The 22,677-nt window shown below is 50.3% G+C and overlaps 1 protein-coding gene across 3 annotated transcripts in view; it reads right to left on the bottom strand.

Moving 5' to 3' along the window:
• The window catches only part of NEDD4 (NEDD4 E3 ubiquitin protein ligase), a 1,992,497-nt gene that overhangs the window by 140,292 nt on the left and 1,829,528 nt on the right, over positions 1–22,677 (bottom strand). For all 3 annotated transcript variants that reach the window (XM_086958341.1, XM_086958342.1, XM_086958340.1), the window contains 2 exons: positions 313–372; positions 102–209 (listed from right to left, as the gene is read on the bottom strand). In XM_086958341.1, coding sequence (XP_086814467.1) covers positions 102–209; positions 313–372 — 168 coding nt within the window. The remainder of the gene's footprint in view (positions 1–101; positions 210–312; positions 373–22,677) is intronic.

Consider the following 22,677-nt stretch of genomic DNA (forward strand, 5'->3'; position numbering starts at 1 on the left):
TGGTCTATACTAACCCTTACCATCATATGTAACACTTGAAGAGCATCCATTAATTTCTGCATTATAAATTTACATCGATTGTAAAAAGATGATTGAGTTACCTTCCAAAACCATTGGATAACCTGGTGACCACTGCTATAACCATTCTTGTATTTTGTATGTTGCTTCCAATCGTTAACATCAACATCACCTAGTCCACACATAAGCAGCTAGAAAAAGAGGAATAGCTCACTGAAAGAACAGCACAAACACATATGCATATGAATATATATATGTGATCATTTTGTGGACAAAATATTTATCATATCTTACCTCAAGCTCATTTTCATCAAATATTTTGATGAGATCTTGCGATATAAGTTCAAAGAAACCCTGAAAATGCAAGTTAACATGAAATCATATTCATAAAATAGTAACTGCGTTAGCAAATGAAATCAAAATCAAGTTTATTTTAGTCACTTTACTCTAAAACCATGATCCTGGAAAGAAAAGATATAATTGAGTACAAGATAAACATTAAAAATACAATTCACAGAAAGACTGTACCCATACTACAGACAGAAGTGCCTGACACAGAGCTTGAATTAGTTATCCAAAAATTTGCAAAGCCAGTCATGAAATATTGTTGGTAACTTGGAATACTTGAACTACAGTTTACTACAGTTCTACTATGCATTTAAACACTAATCTCCTTTCATTTTGCCACAGCAATTTAAAATCATTGGTTGAAGACCTTATAGTGGTGAATATTTTTTCATGGTTTATCTGGTTCAAAGAAGCTAGTTTATTAGAAAAACAGGTGATGCAGCTTTTGCTGGGTGCCTGCCGAAACACAATAAAGAACAAGCTACTTACCTTCTGTAACGTCTTTTCTGGTAGATACTCTATCTAACTGCAGATTACTCACCTGAATGTTCCGCAGGTGTCAGAATTGATCAGGAAAATCGTGAGCAGTACCCTCTGTGCATTGGTAGGTGGCGTCAAAAGGCTCCAGCGATGTTGTGGCTTCACCCCAGCACAGTGACATCAGTTTTTTCATGACTATTTCCGCTTCAAGACCACAGAGCCACATAAAAAACATTTTGACCAGTGTGAAGTATCTCACAGGATCTCGAGGGTAAAGAGTCCACTCGCAGAGCGGGGGGTGGGAGGGCCAGTGAGGAATCTGAGGTTTAGATGTAGTCTCTACCAGAAAAGACGCTAATGAAGGAGACTGAGCTGGCGAAATGCCCATCTTGACGGACCTGACTGATCAATCAGTAGTGCTTTGTGAAAGTACGGAGTGAGGCCCATATAGAGAATTTAATGCAGAATACAATCCATTGAGAGCTGATGGTACACCTGATGGTCTTTGGTGTGATCAATGTAGAATAATATGGCTCTTTTTGGGTCCCAACAGTGCAGTCTCTTCTCCTCCTTTGAAGAATAGGTGGAGCAATAATTGGAGGCAGTGATACTCTGGCCGACATGAAAGGGGGAGACACCATTAGGCAGGAAGGAAGCATGTGTCAGAAGGACCAGTGTGTCAGAAAAAAAAATGGTATACAGAGGGGGAAAACAACAGAGGTAACCCTTCTCCCGATGTAAGACAGTTTTGAGAGTCAAGAGCAGAAAAGAACAGCTGTGTACGGACATGAAAGGGGAACGCATGAGAAACTTGAGGACCAAACAGAGCTCTCATTGGGACATCATGAGAGGGGTAAGTGTTGCAAATCTTTCAGAAAACGTGTCACAACAGATGACTGGAACAAGAAGGGATGATCCGGCAACCGCGGGAAAACTGAAATAGCCTACAGGAAATTCTTAACAGTGAACAGGCTTAGGCTTCGCCGGGCTAAAGAGAGAACAAACAGCAACACCTCAGACAGCGGTGCAAAAGGTGGGTCCACATGTCATGAGGAACACCAGGCCACAGACATATCCCAATGGCAGGCATATACTTCTATATTGGTATATTGGAGAAACACCTGGCTGAGAAGAAGATATCACAGACCTCAGCAGGAAGGTAAAAGCTCAACGGTCACAGCCTAATCTCCACGCATGAAGTTGGAGAATGCGCAGGTTTGGGTGCAGGGTCTTGCCCTGTTGGGATAGGAGATCCTTCCAAAGGGGCAGCCTGATTGGAGGACCTCATGCTCAAGGGTTTCAGATACTATACCTTTCGTGCCCAATCCGAAGCCACTACGATGTCTTGGGTTCAGCCGGTCGTGATCCAAGGAGCAGGAGTGGTATCTGCGGAAAAGCGTATAGTAGTCCAGAGTTCCGCTTGAGGAGGAATGCAACTCCGAACAAGTGCAGCTTTGGAAACTCTAGCCCGCAGAAGTACTGACAGTGAGCGTTCTCTGCAATGGCGAACAGATCGAGCCAGGATTCTCCACATTCGTGGACATCGTGCCATCTCCATATGTAGCCGTCATTCATGATTCGCAAGGCATCGACGGCTGAAATTCTCCGCACTGGGTATGAGCCTGCCATGTACTGGACAACCAAGAAGAACTGGCGTTCCAGCCAAGTCGAGAGGCGCAGAGCCTCTTGGTGCAGGGTGCACGACCCTATAGTGCCCTGCTTGTTCTAATTTTGTTCATGAACACCTGAACAAGCGTTCCCTGGATGGACGGAAAGAAAATATTTTTTTAAAGCTTTTTTGGGGGTATGATCCATGGTGAACATCTTAAATTTCTGTTTCTGTAGAAAAGCGCTGAAAGGGCGCAGCTCTAGAATAGGACAAAGTCCTCCATCCATTTTCATCACCAAAAAGTAGAATGAATAGCAACCATATTCTTCCAGATGGCTACTTTGTCCAGAAAAGTCTGCACTTCCTGACAGATCAAGGAGAGATGGTCTTCCATTAACAGTTCTTGGTATGGTGGCAAAGGCATAGGAGTTTCAACAAATGGAAATGTGTACCACTTCTGCATAATTGGGAGCACAGCAGACCATTGGGCAGGTGGTGCCCGATTCTGCTGTCAACGGGATAGCTGTGCTGGATGGTGGGTACACTAAAAAGGCTCAAAGACTGCAGTAATCAGAGGGTTGGGGAACTGGACATCAGGGGCGAAAGGGATGCTGCTGGGAATGGGCTGTTAAAGAAAAGCTAGAGAGACCTGGCGATGACCCGTCCCTTCCAAAAGTGCTGGAGCACCGTGCCTGCCTTGTCACCAAAAAGGCAAGAGCCATCAGATGGCATGTCGCTCAAGGACGACTGGACATCCTCCAAGAACCCAGTGAATTACAATCAGGCATGATGACGCAGCACCACTATGGAGGCCATGGCTCTACCCAGGGGGGAGGGGGATCCATGTTATCCAGCCCAAACACAATGGTAAACTTTGTTGCATCCCAACTGTCTACCAAGTTTTGGTTGAGGATGGCTCAGCCCTCTTTGGGAAGCATAGAAAACAGCTGCACTACGAAATTTCACAACGCATGGAAATATCACATTTGCGTTTACCTTGGCTGTTGAGGCCAGCACAACTAGGCTCTCTGCGGAAGCGTGCTGGGAGAGGAAGGTTGCCATCTCCTGGGGCAGTGGTGTGGTATCGGGCAATAATGCAAAGCACAGGAGGTGCTGTGCAAGGTATGGCCCAGGCTACAGAATAACATCTGTGAGGGTTTCGCAGAAAGGGAGCGTTGTTCAGGTAAACTGGCTCCTGAGTAAAGCTCCTCTGTTAAGACCAATGTCTTGCCAGCTGGCAGCTGGAAGTCAAGGACCTCTGCTGTCCTACGCTTCACAATGGCCGGAGGAGAAAGCATGCCAGACTCCAGTGAAGTGTCCAGGTTACTGGTCTTAGCCAGTTCCATATAACAGTTTTCTGCTGGCTTAGGGTCCTCCTTTAGGGGACCAAACCCTTCCTCCTCATATACCTCTCAGGAAGGAAGGGTTTATCCAGGGGCGGTAACTCCAAAGGGTGGTAGGGCTGAACAGTGCTGGGGTGGCCCTGGATCGGAGTCTGGAATGATGATGGGCCTGTCGTCGAGCGGAGTCTGTGGTGTTGGGGATAACACCGGAGTGAAATGAGCTTGGATGGATGAAGGCACCCTTGATGGCATTGGTCCAGATCCAGGGGCAGATCTAGTGGTTCTAGCTGCTGTCGGGTGAACCACTGGCAGTAGGCAGTACGCAGCAGGGTCATCTCTTGGGTCCTTGGGGCAATAGCGAGCCAAAGGGAGTCTGTGACCCAAAGATGGTGTGCATTGTGTCTTAAAATTCTTTAAGTTGGGCAGTGTTGCTCTGGCTACAGGGAAATCTGAGTAGAGCAGAGCAGGCCAGGGCACCAGCTCTACTGCTGGTGTGCAGGAGCAGGGCCTCTAGAAGCACAGGGTCTGGATGGGGAAGTCAAACACCGTTTTAACTTCTTCTTGTTGTGCTTATTCAACTTACCTGACTTAGAGGAAGAAGGAGGAAGAAGGCTTGGAACACGAAGATGATAGTCAGTGGAACAGCTCCAGGAGTGGCCAGAGATTTACATGGGCATGGTATCAGGACTGAAAACAGCACAGAGTCTTCTAATGCCCGGAGCTTCAACAACCGCTGTCGAATCACCTTGACTGCAATGGGGAAAGGGAGGAAGGCGTCTGCATCTAACTGAGTGGTTGCTTGCCCCGGTTTCCCGTCCTGATGAAGACCCTACTGCAAGGATAGCACTAATACCTGCGTATTGTAAAGGGTCGAAACGTCGACAACCTCATGCTTTTGAATGTCAACTTCACGCCCGAATGTTTCATTAATTGAACAATGTGAAGTATGCTCTACTTCAATAACTGACTAATATGTCATGTGTTCTGTACATAATGTGTAACTTTGTCAACTAGAGGCTTTCTACTGGTTGATTGTACTGTCACTCTTGAATAATTTTTCTTCTCCTTCACTTTATCCTCACACGATCACACATACCTACCCCCACTTCCCTTTCTTGGGGTACTGCCTAAACTACGTATTTAATGTTCTAACTTTTGTATATTCAATACGCATTCCCATTGTGAATAAAACAGTGCAGATGGATTCATTATCTGTGTGACTTATAATTTTACTACTTTTAATTTCTGTCCTACGTAACTGGGACCCCCTCTTCTGAATACTTAGCTAGCCCAGGTCCCAGTGACTTTATTTGGGTACACCCCCAATTTATACACTCCAGCACAAGCAGAACCTGAGCCAGGGACAGCATATTAAACGTTTTCTTTCTGAGGAACCAGTTCAAAATCCTGAAGTCTAGAACTGGAGGAAGACACCCATCCTTTGTGGGGATCAAGAACCATTGAAAGTAACATCCTTTACACCGACTCCTGACTTGGGATCGATTCCAATGCTCCATTTAGGAGGGAGGACTGAAAATCTTTTGAATGATGTGCAGGTGGCCTTGTGTATCCCTGTCCGGGAGGCATGGGAAGTGGTAATTCTTGGAAGCGTAGGGCATACCCCCTTACCACACCCTGTAAGATCCAATGGTTTGAAGTAATGGTCCTGAGTGTGTTGGGTAGCAGTAACTAGGGCTGCTTCCCTGCAGTACCTGGGGAAGTGGAGGTAGAAAGAGGTAGAGTATGCTGTCTGCCTCTGCTACGCTATTGTTTACAAAGGGGTTTTGCTGCTGCTGGTGAGACCCATATTGCTGACAGTAGGGAAAGCCTCGGCAAAACCCTCAAAACCCTTTGAATTCTCTATAATCGTCTGTGTTCGCAGGCCAGAGGGATCGGACTGTTCATGCACGGCCCGTGCAGGTAAGGGGGGGGGGAATGGCGGTGGGTGGAGAATTCGACATATGATGAGGGAAACTTAAATAAAAAAAGAAAAACTTGATTTGCTTTTTATTTTATAGGTTTCCTCGTTGTCGTATGTTAATTCCCACTCCTTGCCGCTGCACCGCTCTTCCCTGCATGGGCCGTACCTGGGACTGTTGTCTTGCTGTGTATAAACCTCACTAGCACATTCTGCTTTAGGACTGAAGAGGCAGGATCGATCAAATCGCGGACCATTAAAGTGGTCTGGGTGTCCTGCAAGAATTATGAGTTGCTTAACTATGTATCACGCCTAAGGAAACTGTTGTTCCCATGGCCCTTGACACTGAGTCAGTAGTGTCCAAACCTGACTGTATCACTTGTTTAGCTGCAGCTTAACCATCTCCAGTAAGGTCAGTAAAATGGGAGCAAAGATCTAATGATAGGGTCGGAAAGACTGCTGGTGACTAATCAAGTAGATTTTAGTGCCATGCTTTCAGCTGAGAATATTGTCTTGGGGAAATGCTCTTTTTTCTTTGACTCCCAACCTGATGATGTGAATGAAAAAGATCCTGGAGTCGTCTTAGATGAGTAAGAATCCTGCATGACTAGACTCTCTGGTAATGGATGAGCCGAGCGGAACTCTGGATCTTTAGGTGCTGACATATTTCCTTGTAATTGTTTTTGAAACTGCTGTTGAAGTGGTCGTTTTTCCCCATATGGCCAACATGGATTCCATGAGGGCTTGTTGAACGGAAGTAGAGGTTCCGCTGTATAAGACAAGCAAGGCCTCTATGAGAATTATAGATTTGACCACAGTAGATGAAAGTTGTAGCTTAAGCATATCCGCTGCTCTTCTTATAAAAGTGTGGTATTAGGTCACTTCTGGCGGAGGGATAACTGTGGGTGATATGAGCTCCCACTCAGAGGTGGTGTCAAGTCCACTTGAATCCCTTAAAATATGGGTGCAGCCTATTTTCAGCATCTCCATCATTGCCACCATTTATTTCTTCTTGTGGTTCAGTGCCGCCGTAGAAGTATCTGCCCTGGTCTACTAACTTTGAGCCTCTCTTCTGGATCGTTGGGCATTATAGGAAAGTCCTCCACCTGAGAAAATTATAGTGTCAGAGAAAAGGATTGTAATATAGGAGATGTGAGCTATAGTGGAGTCATGTGTGGCCCCACTGGCGTAATTTGTGGCATTTAGGGAGTCAATTTCGGAGCCATGTTAAACTTCTACTCCAAAAGAGTCACATTTGAAATAAGTAATGAAAGCGTTGTCGACCCAAGAGGAAGACCTGATGCTGGTGCTGGGTTCAAATTCTTCCAGGATATTTGTGGAAGAGGCTAAAATGGAGTGAAGGGTGCTAGTGGGTATGGTATCAGCAGGCCACCCAATGAATAGATCATTGGTCCCATGGGGCCAGCAGGCGCGTTAGAGGGGTCCAAATTGGACATTGCGTTAAAAAAATGCAGATGGATCCAACATACTCTCTGGGTATGGATGACCGGTCTGGGTCCTGGGTATCGGCGCAGCAGGTGAAGATCGCGAATCGGCATAGGGTCTGTCCAAGTAACAGGGACTAGGATCTCCAAAGGTTCAACTATCGGCTGGTATTAAACCAATGTCATTTGAGGAGATGTTGGCGGCCTCCGTGACTTGCGTCGGGAGGCATGGCGTCAAGATTTGAGTCTTCTCTACTTCTTGTGCTTCTGTTTTGAAGATTGTGCAGGTAGGGGCGAAAGGGACTTGGATCTTGGACGGGATTTTGACAACATTGACATTCATCTCTCACTTGTGAAAAACATCCTAGCCTCATGCACTTTCAGTGCCTTTGGATGGATTATTCTGGCAAGTTCTACAGGCCCAGATGATGTTGTCAGATTAAAGGCACAACAAACTGATGTTATGAGGATCAGCAAAGGACATTTGTCTGCTGTGGTCCTGAAAAGTTTAAATCCCGAACATTTTGATGGTGACCTCCCGATGGAAAACTTCACCTAATTTGAACAAGGATAAAGAAAGAGTTCAACGTCAAAATATTCACAGAGGAGCGTTGAAGAGTTCTGGAACATGTCAATGGTTCGGAAAAAAAGGGAACTGACATCAACACACCAAGGGTGGCGCTTTATAGCTCTGGTGACATCACAAGGGACTGGGTAAGATGCCAAGGTGGAGCCAGTGTCCCCTATCGGCATGGTAGGGCTATCGAAAAGTTTACAGATCCAGCCTGACGCCTGGGATATTCAAAGGGTTAGGAATCTGCAGGTAGAAGTATTTTTAACAGAAATGATAATATACTGGCGAGCCATTGAGAACACTGTCAAGTCTGGAAGTATCCAAGTGCCCTCTTCAAGCTTCCAAAAGAGTCATTTAACCAGCACACCAACCAGCTTGATGTTAACAAGCCGAAAAATGATTTTACAAACATGACACCCAAGCAGAGTATGGATTAGGAATCAGGTGGATACCCTGAACAGAAGCACAAGCGTGTTTCTGATGTCAAGACATAATCATCCCAATTATTAAGCCTTTTATTTGTAGTCTGGTTAAATGTGATAAACCCTATGTGCAACCTTGTTAATCCTGAAACTTACTAACAAACGCCTAACAGAAGAGGGTACAGTGGAGGACACTTCAGTATTATTTTTAATCTTCTGGAGAGGACAATCCATTGCTTGTTGCTTCGCACATAGTAATGCATATTTAATGCTTATAGTCTACTTGAAATTATTTCATATAATTTCCACACATGCAACCGGCTTTGTGCTAGCTTTCATAGGACTACCTTTAGTATTCTTGAGAAAAGGGGTTTTATTAAGTTTTAGAGAGCTTGCAGGAGTTAGGCGGTATTATAGGGCATGGCTGAACTAATCATAGCCCTAATCTCATACTTGGTGGTAGTCAATGAGCAATTTTACCAAGCAAGCAGGGTAGTTGTGAACAGCGATAAATTGAGATCACCTTTAGTCTAACAGGAGTTTCAAGGTATAAGTACCCTTTGAACCCGAGACTCACACAGGGTGTTGAGACTTCATAATATTGTCCTAAAGAGCAAACCACACGTGGTTCTTAAGAAGGAATTCACTTCATGTAAGTATGGCACACAACACCTATGCAGAATGTTCAAGTTTATTCATTATGCAAATATATATTTTGCTATGCCAACAGATGATTGGCCTTGAATGGGTGTTGCTACAAATGTGTCTTGGAGCTGATGCTAAAAATGACTTTGCATTAGCAGAGCCAACACAGTTTGCTTTACAAATATAAAGTCCTAATTTGCAATACACAAAAATGCAATTGCTTTCGTGATATTGCAAATCACAATACACAGTCTGTAATTCCTTGCGAGTGGGGGTGTTGAGGGGGAGGGGATTAAAAGGGATGTTATTCCACCCTTAAGAATCACAATGTAACACACACATTCCTTGTGGTAGCTTATGCAGTCACAAGGAATAAAAAGGTAAGAATGCCAGAGAAGCACAAGTTACTACTTGTGTAACGATATATCTGTAAGAGACACTAGTTAGTGATAGATTCCTTACCTTAGAATATCCCCAGGCGTCAGACTGGATCCGGAAACTTTTGCGTAGCAGTACCCTTGCGCGTCGGTAGGCGTCGTCTGCGGCTCCGCGTCCGTCGTCGGCGTCGTGGGTGCCGTGATGACGTCGTCGGAGTACTTAGACGCCGCCTCCGCGTGCTGACGTCAGTTCTTAGACACAGCTTTTCCGCGCCAGAAGCGCAGAGCCATGCCAAAAACCAACACTGGTGCCATGAAACTAGGGCCCACAAAGGAGATGACCTTAACCCTAGATATCGGTTCTCAGAACGGGGAGGATGGGTGGGGCGGTAAGGAATCTATCACTAACTAATGTCTCTTACAGATATATCGTTACACAAGTAGTAACTTGTGCATCTGAAAGAGGCACGTTAGTGATAGATTCCTTACCTTAGAATAGATACCCCAGTAATACCAACCCCGTGGTGGTGGGTCTGCGAACCAATAATCACACCAGAAAGTCCTGGAGGACGGAACGGCCAAAGTAGCCATCCCTCCGGACTTGACTGTCCAGGCAATAGTGTCTTGCAAACGTGTGCAGCGAGGCCCACGTAGCCGCCTGGGAAATGTCCTGCAAGGGCACACCTCGGCCCAAGGCAGTTGCAGTGGCTGTGGCTCGAGTGGAATGAGCCCTCAGCCCAACAGGGGGTTCCTTCTTAGCCAAAGAGTAACACGCCTGGATGCACAAGATAAAACACCTGGAAATGGTCCGCTTGTGCACCGCTTTCCCTTTCTTAGCGCCCGCGTATCCAACAAAGAGTTGATCATCCACCCGGAATTGTTGTGTGCGATTCAGATAAAATGTGAGCGCACGCTTTGGGTCCAGACGGTGGAGCCTCTCCTCCTCTCTCGAGGGGTGCGGAGGCTGAAAGAAGGTGGGCAACGTGATGGATTGCCCAATGTGGAAGGCCGTGACTACCTTGGGTAGGAAGGAGGGCCTCGTCCGTAACACAACCTTGTCCGGATGGACTGAAAGAAAAGGAGGCTTACAGAGAGAGAGCCTGGAGCTCACTCACTCTCCTGGCAGAGGTGATGGCTACCAGGAAGGCAGTCTTCAAAGAAAGAAGGCGAAGAGGACAGTTGTGAAGTGGCTCAAAGGGTGCGCACATCAGAAACGTAAGAACCAGGTTCAAGTCCCACTGAGGCATCACGAAGGGAACAGGAGGGAACGTATGAGTGATGCCCTTCAGGAATCGATTAACGATAGGGGACTTGAACAAAGAAGGTTGGTCAGGCAGCCTCAGAAAGGCTGAAAGAGCTGAAAGATAGCCCTTGACAGGGCCCAGAGCAGAGCCCTGCGGGGCAAGAGAGAGAAGAAAGAGGAGAACCTCAGAAAGAGGGGCATTGAGGGGATCCACAGCCTTTGCTGTGCACCATGCTTGTTCTTTCAGGAGAGAATAGAAAAGGCGGGAGGCTCCAGTAAGGAAGCATATTCCATCCTCAAAGAGCTCTCAAAACCCCCAGAACAGGGACTAGGATCTCCTTCTGATCCGAAACTGGACCAGGAGAAGTGCCAAAAATTGGCCAATTTTTTCCATGACAAAATTCAAGCTATCATGGAATCAATTCCCCCCTCTAGCCCGGAGGAAGAAATCGATCACTCACACCCTTCCACCTGTCTGTCCACTTGGGGCCAGGTCACGATAGACGAGGTGAGAAACACGTTTAACTCTATGAAGAGCGGCTCCCCTAGGGACCCTGCTCCCTTACGGATCCTTAAGGAGGTAGTCCAAACCATCATTCCCTCCCTTACCCAGCTGATTAACACCTCACTGCAACAGGGAACTGTCCCCACGAGCTGGAAGAAGGCTGTGGTAAAAGCCCTTCTGAAGAAACCGACGCTCGATCCTGAGAACTTAGCTAACTACAGGCCCATCTCATTACTCCCAGGAGTTAGTAAAATCGCAGAAAAGTTAGTCAATAGGAAACTCTCGCAGTTTCTAGAGGCCAATGACAAATTAAAAAGTTCCCAGACGGGCTTCCGACCAGGACAGGGCACGGACATCGCCCTCCTGGCTGCGGTTGAGGAGGCCAGAGCACTATTGGATGGGGGAGGATCAGTGGCAGTGATCCTCCTCGACCTTAGTGCGGCGTTCGACACCGTTGACCACCAACTCCTCATCAACAGACTGGCTAAAGTTGGAGTGGAAGGTACAGCCTTAGCATGGCTTTCATCCTTCCTGGCCCAACGCTCTTACCAGATCTGGGAGAAGAACGCTCGCTCCTCCGAAATACCCCTCCAATGCGGCGTGCCACAGGGCTCTTCCTTGAGCCCTACATTATTTAATATCTACATGTCCACATTGGAGGAGGTCATCACCCCATTCGGAGTGAGCGTCGTCAGCTATGCTGACGACACCCAGTTAGTGGTATCCCTGTCCCACCCTAACCAACAGAAAGCCGATCTTTTTAACTGCCTTACGCAGGTCCATGGTTGGATGAATAAATCGGCCCTAAAACTTAATGGGACTAAAACCGAGGTCCTTATACTTGGCCCCAAAGGAACCTCACTCCCCATGGACAGCTGGCCAAACTGTCTGGGTCCTCCCCCTGACCCTAAACCAGAAGTGAAAAGTCTGGGTGTCTGGATTGACTCTGATCTTACTTTCGCTTCGCAGGCAAAAAAGGTGGCAGGGACCTGCTTCGGTCTCTTAAAATCTCTGAGGAAAGTCCTGCCCCTTCTTCCCCCCAAATCCCAGAAACTATTAATTCAAGGTCTCCTAATATCGAGACTGGATTATAGTAATGTGATGTATCTGGGTGCTCCCGAGTCAACTCTTACCACATTACAGAGAATCCAGAACACCGCTGCCCGGATCATCACAAACACCCCGGCCAGATCGTCCGCTAAACCAGCCCTCAAACTCCTTCATTGGCTCCCCATTAGAGAGAGAGTCAAATTCAAAGCCCTGTGTCTTGTTCACAAAACACTGCATAACCAGGGCCCCCCAGTCCTCAGTAAACTCATTACCCCCTACACACCCTCCAGATCCCTTCGGTCTAACGTGGAAAACCTTGTTAATACTCCCAGATTTAGGAAAACCCGATCAGGAGGAAGACGGTTCTCGGTACAAGCCGCTCGTCTTTGGAATTCTCTCCCTCATGACCTGCGACTTGAGCCACAATACCTGCGTTTCAGGAAGCGGCTAAAAACACACCTCTTCCCATAAACTTTGTCTCTCCGATCTCCGCTCCTGTTTTCTCTCTTGTTTTTGACCCGCGTGCTCCTCAGATCTGGTTAAGTTAGGGTTTCGTTAGCGCTGGGATACCCCCGGGTGACTATCGCGCTCTATAAAATAAAATAATAATAATAATAATAATAATAATAATAATAATAATAATAATGCCACAAATCTGTTCCACTTGAAGGCGTATACCGACTTTGTGGAGGGACGCCTGGCTGCCAGAATGATGTTACAGACTTCAGGAGGCAAGTCGAATGGCCTCAACTGTCGCCGCTCAATCTCCAAGCATGGAGGTGGAGACTGGACAGGTTCGGGTGGAGGACCGTCCCCTGCTGCTGCGACAGAAGGTCCTCCTGTAGAGGCAGACGAACCGGGGGATCGACTGACATACTGAGTAGCTCGGGATACCAGTACCTTCGTGCCCAGTCCGGAGCCACAAGGATGACTTGTGCCCGGTCGCGCTTGATCTTCTTCAGCACTCTGGGCAGAAGTGGAATAGGCGGAAAGGCGTACAACAGACCGCAGCTCCACTTGCGACGAAAAGCGCCTCCGAGCAAGTGCCGCCTTGGAAATTCCAACGCGCAGAACTGATGACATTGCGCGTTCTCTTCGGTGGCGAATAGATCTAACCAAGGCTCTCCCCACTGTTGAAAGAGGCCTTGCGCCACGTCCGAGTTCAGACGCCATTCGTGATCCATCGAGCACCGTCGGCTGAGTTAGTCCGCCCTGGCGTTCAGAGAACCTTGCAGGTGTTGAACCATCAGAGTCACGCCCTGATGTTCCAGCCATTGCCAGAGATGCAGAGCCTCCTGGCAGAGGGTCCACGACCCCACCCCGCCCTGTTTGTTGCAGTACCACATGGCGGTGGTGTTGTCCGTGAACACCTGCACTACTCTCCCTCGGACAGACGGGAGGAATGCCTTCAGTGCTAGACGAATCGCCTGCAGCTCCAACAGGTTGATATGGAGCCGGGACTCCACCGGAGACCAGAGGCCTCTGATCTCCGCCTCTCCCAAGTGGCCTCACCAGCCCTGGAGGGACGCGTCCGTCACAACTACGTGCTCCGGTTGGGGAAGGGAGAGGGATCTGCCGTTGACCCAATCGCGGTCCGTGAGCCACCACTGCAGCTGTCTCGCAGTGCCCTCCGAGATCAGGACATGGTCGCACAGGTTGCCCTGATGCTGGGCCCACTGAAACCTTCAGGTCCCACTGCAGAGCCCGCATCCGCCACCGTGCGTGATGCACCAGAAGGATGCAGGAGGCCATCAGACCCAGAAGCTGCAGCGTCAACCTGACCGAAACTCAGGATAAAGGCCAGAAGATCGTAATCAGAGCCTGTATATCCCAAACCCGCTGTTCGGGCAGGTAAACCCGAAACTGCGCCGAGTCGAGAACCGCTCCGATGAAAAGGAGCTTCTGAGAGGGGCACAGGTGTGACTTCGGCACATTGATGGAAAATCCCAGCTGGTGCAGGAGATCCGCCGTAGTCTGTAAGTGGCTGATGACTGTCTGGGGCGAGCCAGCCTTCAACAACCAGTCGTCTAGGTAGGGAAAGACTGAGACCGCCAACCTGCGCAGATGAGCTGCGACCACCGCCATTACCTTCGTGAACACCCGTGGGGCGCTGGTAAGGCCGCAGGGGAGCACGGTAAACTGAAAGTGCTCGTGGCCTACCGTGAACCGCAGGTAACGCCGGTAGGACGGGGATGTGGAAATACGCGTCCTGCAAGTCCAACGCTACCATCCAGTCTCCTGGGTCTAGGGCAGCTAAGACCTGAGTCAGAGTCATCATTTTGAACTTCTCCTTCCGGAGGAAGCCGTTGACGTTCCTCAGATCCAAGATAGGGCGTAGGCCCCCTTTTGCCCTTCTTGGGTACCAGAAAGTAGTGGGAGTAACAACCACGTCCAACTTCTGGCCCAGGAACGCGCTCAATGGCCCCCTTGGCCAAGAGGGCCGAAACTTCCTCCTGCAGGACCCGCAAGTGATCCCCCGATACGCGGTGGTGTTGCGGTGGCATGGCTTGAGGAGTCTTCTCGAAGGGGAGGGAGTAGCCCCTCCGGACGATCTGCAGCACCCACCTGTCCGAAGTGACAGTGCGCCAGTGAGAGTGGTGATGGCGAACCCTGCCTCCCACTGGCGTCACATGGGCCGAAAAGCACGGACTAGGAGGGTTTAGAGGTGGATGCCGCGGGGGCAGGTGTGGACTGACTTCGCCTGGTTCCCCGACCGCCTCCGCAGCGGTTTCCACGGCCGCCGACGCGCTGGACGATAGTCTGCGGCGAGTGGCTGGCGGCACGTGTGGGGGCGCCCCTTCCCTGGCCACGAAAGGAGCGAAAGGCACCCATTTACTGGCGCGGGGCCGAGAGGCCCAAGGACTTGGCCGTAGCCCTGGAGTCCTTAAAGCTCTCAAGCGCGTGGTCTGCCTTGTCGCCAAAGAGGCAACGGCCATCGAACGGCATGTCCATCAGTGTGTTCTGGACATCAGCCGAAAAATTGGCGGACCTCAGCCAGGCGTGGCGTCTCACCGCCACTGTCGTAGCCATCGCTCTGCCTAGCGAGTCGGTAGTATCCAGCCCACGCCTGATTGAATACTTGGCTGCATCTCGGCCCTCCACAAGGGCTTGGTCGAGTTTGGCCCGTACCTCCAACGGGCACTCTGGCAGCACTTCCGCCACCGTCTCCCACAAAGAGTGGGTGTAGCGGCCCAAGAGGCATGCGGTGTTGGAAGACCGCAGTCCCAAACTAAGGGAGGAGAATATTTTCTTTCCATAATTCTCGTACCTCTTGGATTCCCTGTCCGGCGGGGCCGTCGGGAATGCGATCTGGGAATTAGAGGCCTGGATGACCAGACTCTCTGGGTGCGGTGGGATGACAGGAAACATGGGTATCCGGAGCCGGGCGGTGGCGTCTGGCCATGTTCATATCTGCGGGCGAACCCGTAGCGGGCCTGGACCAAGTGCCCAAAAGAACGTCAGTCAAGGCCTCATTAAAAGGCAGCAGAGGCTCAGACGAGCATGACTGCAGTTTAAGGACCTCTGTGAGGAGGTTAGTCCTCACGGCCGCGACGGGGAGCTCAAGGCCCAAGGCCTTGGCAGCCCTCGTCAACACCACACCATAGGTAGCTCCCTCCTCCGAAGCCACGGTAGGAGGAGAGACAAATCCAGTGTCTGGAGAGGTGTCCAGGCCACTGGCCTCCCCAAGGTCTCCTGCCCAGTCCATATTAGACTGACACTCCTTGGTCAGAGGGTCCTCAGACCCCTCCCATCCTCCTCATCACCCATCCCCTGAGATTCAGGGTTGTAATTGAATGAGGTCGGTTCATAGAAGTAAAAATCTCCAAACGGCGTCGAGTGCGGCGCCGATAGGCGCCGTCCTGACGTCGGAACCGAAGCAACGGAGGTATCGGGGGCGGCGCAGCCCGAGGACGGCGCCGGTGGTGACACCAGACGGACCGACGCCGGGGGGGTCATAAGGTCCACCGGTGACGATCCAGAGCCCGAGGAAGGCCCAGCGGCGTCCTGCGGCGCCGGAGCCGCTGTTCCCTGCGGCGCCAGGCCCGAGGGCACCGGCGGTGTCGGGATCGTGGGGCCCTGCGGTGCCGGGCCCGAAGGCGCCGGCGGCGTCGGGCCGAAGCACCCAACGGGATCGGGGTCGAAGCCCCCGATCCACTAGGGCCCCCAGACGGGTCCGCAGAGCCCGGAGCGCGCCGCGGAGCCCGTCGTAGGAGAAAGGCCATGAGGAAATGCTCAATCTCCTCCGGCGTCGCGTTCAGCCCAAGGACCGGAGGGTATGGGGCCGGACGCGAAGCCCGCGACTCCCAAGGAGCCGCGTGGGCGGTGTCACCCGAACCCCGGCCGCATCGCGCGAGCGTCGGGGGGAGTCAGAAGAGCGATGATGCCTCTTCGACTTCTTATGTTTCTTACCTGACGACTTGGACCCGGAGGAGTGGTGCCGACTACCGGAGCTGTGACGGCTCTGTCCCCGCGACCTGTCCCTCGACCTCCCGTGGGACCGGGACCTCACGCAGCGCGGGGCCGACTGCCGGATTTCGAGCCGCCTGCGGGACCGCTCCCGCCTGGCTTTCCTTGAAAGGGCCCGACAGTCGGGGCAGGCCTCGTCGTCGTGGTCTACGCCCAAACACGTCAGGCACAGGCGGTGAGGATCCGTGACCGACATGGTGCGGTCGCACTCGTCGCAATGCTTGAAGCCGGGCATCCCTACGGCACAGTCGGAGTCGTTAAGACTTCGAAAAGGATCAAAATGATCACCAAAAAGTTAGTCAAAAATTGACTGGGGTAACTGCTCTTTCCAGATCTGCGCTGGCTGGCGCGGAAAAAAGAAGAACGGACGTCAGCACGCGGAGGCGGTGTCTAAGTACTCCGACGACGTCATCACGGCGCCCACGACGCCGACGACAGACGTGGAGCCGCAGACGACGCCTACCGACGCGCAAGGGTACTGCTACGCAAAAGTTTCCGGATCCAGTCTGACGCCTGGGGATATTCTAAGGTAAGGAATCTATCACTAACGTGTCTCTTTCAGATAAATATCCTGCAGGGGGACACCGCGCCCCAAGGCAGTAGTGGCTGCTGTTGCCCTTATTGAATGGGCACGCAGCGCCGCAGGAGGCTCCTTCTTGGCCAAGGAGTAACAGACTTTGAATCACAGAACGACCCACCAGGAGATGGTTCGTTTGTGCACCGCTCGACCTTTTTTCGCACCCACGTAGCCACCAAAGAGTTGATCATCCACCCGGAACTGCTGTGAACGCTGCAGATAGAATGTGAGCGCACGTTTGGGTAAAGACGGTGGAGCCTTTCCTTTTCCCGTGAAGAATGCAAAGGCGGAAAGAAGGTGGGCAAAGTGATGGTCTGCCCGATGTGGAAGGGCGTGACAACCTTTGGCAAGAAAGAAGGACGGGTCCTTAAAACCACCTTGTCCGGATGAACAGAAAGGAAAGGAGATTTGGAAGAAAGAGCCTGGAGCTCACTCACTCTCCTGGCAGGTGATAGCTACCAGGAAAGCCGTCTTGAGAGTAAGAAGACATAAGGGACAGTTATGAAGAGGCGCAGAGAAAGCGCACATCAGAAAAGTCAAGACAACATTCAAGTCCCACTGAGGCATGATGAATGGCACAGGTGGGAACATACACGTAATGCCTTTAAGAAAACAGTTAACAACCGGGGACTTAAAAATAGAAGGCTGATCTGGAAGCCGTAGAAAGTCAGAGATGGCCGAAACATAACCTTTGATAGTGCCTAGAGCAGCGCCCTGCTGGGCCAAACATAGAAGGAACAAAAGAACCTCAGAAAGAGGGGCAGAAAGGAGATCCACAGTCTTAGCTGTGCACCATGCCACAAATCTGTTCCATCTACAGGCGGGCACCGTTTTGGTGGAGGGACGCCTGGCTGCCAGAATGACATAACACAGACTTCGGGAGGAAAGTCGAATTGTTGCCGCTCAATCTCCAAGCATGGAGGTGGAGGCTGGACAGGTTCGGGTGGAGGACTGTCCCCTGCTGCTGCGACAGAAGATCCTCCCGAAGAGGCAGGCGGATCAGGGAATCAATGCTGATACTGAGTAGCTCGGGATACCAAACTCTTCGAGCTCAGTCCAGAGCCACAAAAATGACTTGGGCCCGTTGCGTCTGATCTTCTTCAGCACTCTGGGAAGAAGTGGTATAGGCGGAAAGCGGTACAACAGACCGCAACTCCTCTTGCGACGAAAAGCGTCTCCGAGCGAGTGCCGCCTTGGAAACTCCAACGTGCAGAACTGATGACATTGCGCGTTCTCTTCGGTGGCGAACAGATCTAACTAAGGCCCTCCCCACTGCTGAAAGAGACATTGCGCCACGTCCGAGTTCAGACGCCATTCGTGATCCATCAAGCACCGGCAGCTGAGTTTGTCCGCCCTGGCCTTCAGAGAACCTGCCAGGTGTTGGACCACCAAGGTAATGCCTTGATGTTCCAGCCATGTCCAGAGGCGCAGAGCCTCCTGACATATGGTCCAGGACCCCACCCGACGCTGTTTGTTGCAAAACATAATGGCGGTGGTGTTGTCTATAAACACCTGCACTACACTTCCCCGGGCACCAATAGGGGAACAATCTCACCTTGAGGCAAGTGTAGATTAATACTACAGGATGAGGCGCATGGCATCCAGGGCGCACCGCTGTACTTAAGAAGTACCAAGATGTAATCACTTCTGTGTGCGAACCCTCAAGGGAGTTCTGGAGGAGAAGGGCACAATGACGATAATTAGTGTCAGAATGGAGTTTAAGGCAGGTGATGGGGTGAAACCAGTTCAAGGAAGGCGAATTACCTTAGAACCCCGAGGATGGGTGTAGTCGCAAGAACGGTGCCCAGCGCGGCGGTCAATCACAATGCGTCGGTGCCGTGATAGGGAGCGCCATGGGGCGCGGGAATTATAACCGTGTGGCGATTGCAGGAAGTCACCTATAGAAAATATTGGCAGTAGTAAGGGCTAAGCATGTTGGAGCTTCTGGCGGTCTGGCAGGAAGCCTACAGACAGCGTGGCTTACTGATGTGTTAGTGGAAGAGTCTCCTCGAGCTTCCGGGCGCAATGTCTCCTTCAATAGCAATGGAAAGAGGACGCGCTACTCTGCTTAAAGTAGTGGGCGGGTGGTGGCGGCTGTTAGGATTAGGTCCCCAGTCCTCTCTCGTTGACCATGTCCAATAACATCACATGACACACCAGTAGCATAAAAAGGAGTCCTACCCTTATGTCTATGCTTGTTATTGCTAACCTGTGGGTTCCTGCATCCTGGCTCCGGAGTTTCCTGTTGTTGGTTGCTGTCTTTTCACGGGCTCGTGAGAAGAAGAAGAGAATTCCCTATTCCCCCTATATTTGCCCTTCTTGTCCCGTATCCTGATATTTTTTCCTTGTCCTGGTGCCTCGTTTTTGGGTTTATACCTTATTTCTTGTTACTCCCCCTTTTCCCCGTTTTGGGTCCCCTGTAGCTATTAGTTAGTTAGTGTCCTGTTTATTTTTGGTCCAGCCCTCGATATTGTTTTATTTTTTGACGAAGCGCATGTGGGATTCGTTTCTGCTTTCAGGGGCTCCTGTTGGCAGAGCGCCGGTGCACGCCGCTCTCCTTTCTTGGAGACGCGGAGTTAATCAGTAAACATTCGCGCCGTAGCGCGATCCCTTGCCGCATTTGCGCTTCCCGTCCACCTCGTTTTAGGTGGACGTGACGTTTTGGGCCGTTCCGCGAGAGGAACCCGGCTGGGTTTCCTCTTTCCTTTCTGCTAGCGCAATAACGCGGAAGAGGCTCTCGTCTTTGGAATTGTCCTGTTTCCCTTCTCCCGAACCACACTAACAGGGGTTTTTTGCACATACCGTTGCTTTAGGTGTGTTTTTTACCCTGTAAACTGATTACTCGCCCACGCCCAATACACCCTTACTATTCAATTATCAACTCCTTGAAGCAAAGCCTGCTCACGCTTATGGTAAGTGTGTGTGATGGTATTTGTTGGATATGGATATATGCATTAGAGGTAAGACTGGGGACTGAAACATAACTGTGGGGTGTATTTGTTGTTTCCCTTTTGCAGGAGCAGAAGAAGGAGGCGGGTGTTCCTTTTGGTGCCAAGTTACATGGGTGGAAGGTGTGGTTGCCTTATAATTTTCCACCCCCTTTTCTGAGTCAGCAGCTTTCTCATCTGTGCCTGTCAGAGAGTGGCTGGTGAGTCGGATAAGTGGATTGGACATATCCTCGTTCCTGCAGTGTGTGGGTTGGGCAGGAGTCCAACAGAATAACAAGCCCACGTTAAACTACACTGCCTGAACTTGGATGGACGTTGAAGGAGGGGCCATGGCTGGGGCTGAAGCCCCCTCCATGATTGATATAATGGGTGCCCTTGCTGCCTTACAGGCGCAAGTACAGGAATTGAGACAAGAGCTGGTTGCAGTAAGAGCACAGGCACAGGCCCAGCCTAGAGCCCAAAATCCTGTAATACAGCGGCTACGTTCCAGTATGGGGGGGCGGGACAGAGCAACCCTGGAGGAAGTACCCCTGTAGCTATCACTGTAAACTCCCCCGTTCCTGTTCCCCTGGCTCCGCCTGAAAGATTTTATGGGGACAGTGGGAAGTATGGGATGTTTATGAACCAGTGTCAGTTACACTTTATGTGTCGACCTGGTGCTTTCCCTGATGATGCCGCGAAGGTAGCCTTTACTCTTTCGTATCTGGCTGGTACGGCTGCCCAGTGGGCCATCCCCTTAGTGGAAGGGAATGATCAGGTACTGAGGGATTACAATGCATTCAAAGAACTGATGAGGGGATTGTTTGCCAAGCATGCTTTCATGCAAGCTAGTGATTCAGAATTACTGAAACTACGACAGGGTCGACAGGATCTTTTGACATATATAGCGTCTTTTAATCGTCTGATTGCAGAGACACATTGGCCGGCCGATAAGCGGACATCCTTGTTTTACCAGGGTCTTAATGATGAATTGAAGGACGTGGTTTCACAAGTGGTGGACCCCCCTGAGGAGTGCGCCGCATTTATAGATCTAGTTGTCAAATTAAATCACAGGCTATCAGAGCGCCGCGGGGATCGTGGTCGTTTTCAGGTTTCGCGAGGGAACTTTGTAAAGACTGAAGTGAAACCGCAACCTGGTGAAGCAAAGCCAGAACCTATGGAAATAGGAGTGATCAGGGGGCCCCTTACGCCTGAGGAAAGAAAGAGACGGAGGGATCAGAACTTATGCCTCTATTGTGGACAAGGAGGACACTTTGCAAGAGAGTGTCCCGTTAAACCGTCTGGATCTGGTTTTGGTAAAAAGGTGGCATATGTACAGGTGGAAAGGCTACCCCTAACGATGCATAGAAGAGAACAGTATGAGGTGTTGGGAGCAGTGGATATGGCGCCCAGACATTTTGTGATTTCGGCACAGTTGCTGTTGGCAGAAGGTAAAAGGGTGCCTGTTTCGGTGTTGTTGGACTCAGGGGCCACTGGTAATTTCATTGACATCTCCCTAGCAGAGAAATTAGGTGTGCCTTGCCAGTATAAGAAACAGCCAGAGCCGGTACGCGCGATAGACGGGACTGAGTTGTCGTCTGGGTGTATTACTAGGCAAACTATGCCGTTGCGGTTGTTATGTGACAATGGACATTCTGAGTGCGTGGTTTTCGATCTGATAGACGCGCCTTCTTTTGGCCTAGTACTGGGGGTGCCTTGGCTCCTAGAACACAATCCCAGGATTGATTGGGTACTACGGCTTGTCACGCTTGATTCGCATTATTGTTTGAAACATTGCTATAGCGAGGCCAGTGACAAGGTCCCTCCCTTGTACTGTGCGGCCACAGAGGAGAACGGGGTTCCAAAACAGTATCTGGAATACGCCGATGTGTTTGACAAGGGTCGTGCTCAGAGTTTGCCTCCTCATCGGTCTTTTGACTGTAGGATAGACTTAGTGGAGGGGATTCCATTGCCTAGTAGTAGAGTGTATGCTCTGTCAGAACCAGAGGAAAGACATCTCAAAGAATATCTGGATGAGATGTTGGAGCTAGGTTTTATCCGTCCTTCGTCCTCTCCTGTTTCTTCAGCCATCTTTTTCATCCCAAAGAAGGAAGGCACTCTGAGGGCCTGTGTGGACTATCGGACATTAAACAAGGCCACTGTTAAAAACCGGTACCCTCTTCCGCTCATCCCCGTGTTGCTGGATCAGCTCCGCAAGGCCACGGTATTCTCTAAATTGGACTTGCGTGGAGCATATCATCTGATCAGGGTGCGGCCCGGTGATGAGTGGAAGACGGCTTTTAAAACGAAACATGGGTTATTCGAATACTGTGTGATGCCGTTCGGCTTGTGTAACGCGCCGGCGGCGTTCCAGTATTTTATAAACGAGGTCCTGAGCGAACATCTGGATAAGACAGTAATAGTTTATTTGGATGACATCCTTATCTTCTCTGAGACCAGTGCTGACCATCATGCTCATGTCAAACAAGTGCTACAGAAACTACGAGAACATCGGCTTTATGCCAAGCTTGAAAAGTGTCAGTTTGATGCTAGGGAGGTGGAGTTTTTGGGTTTCCTCATCTCCTCTGAAGGGATACGAATGGACCCAAAAAAGATACAAGCTATATTAACCTGGCCGGTGCCTACTACGGTGAAGCACATACAGGTACTTTTAGGGTTTGCCAATTTCTACCGGCGCTTTATCTCCCACTTTTCAGACATTGTGGCAC

Source organism: Lissotriton vulgaris, chromosome 2_1, assembly GCF_964263255.1.
Source record: "Lissotriton vulgaris chromosome 2_1, aLisVul1.2, whole genome shotgun sequence".
NCBI classification, from domain to species: domain Eukaryota; kingdom Metazoa; phylum Chordata; class Amphibia; order Caudata; family Salamandridae; genus Lissotriton; species Lissotriton vulgaris.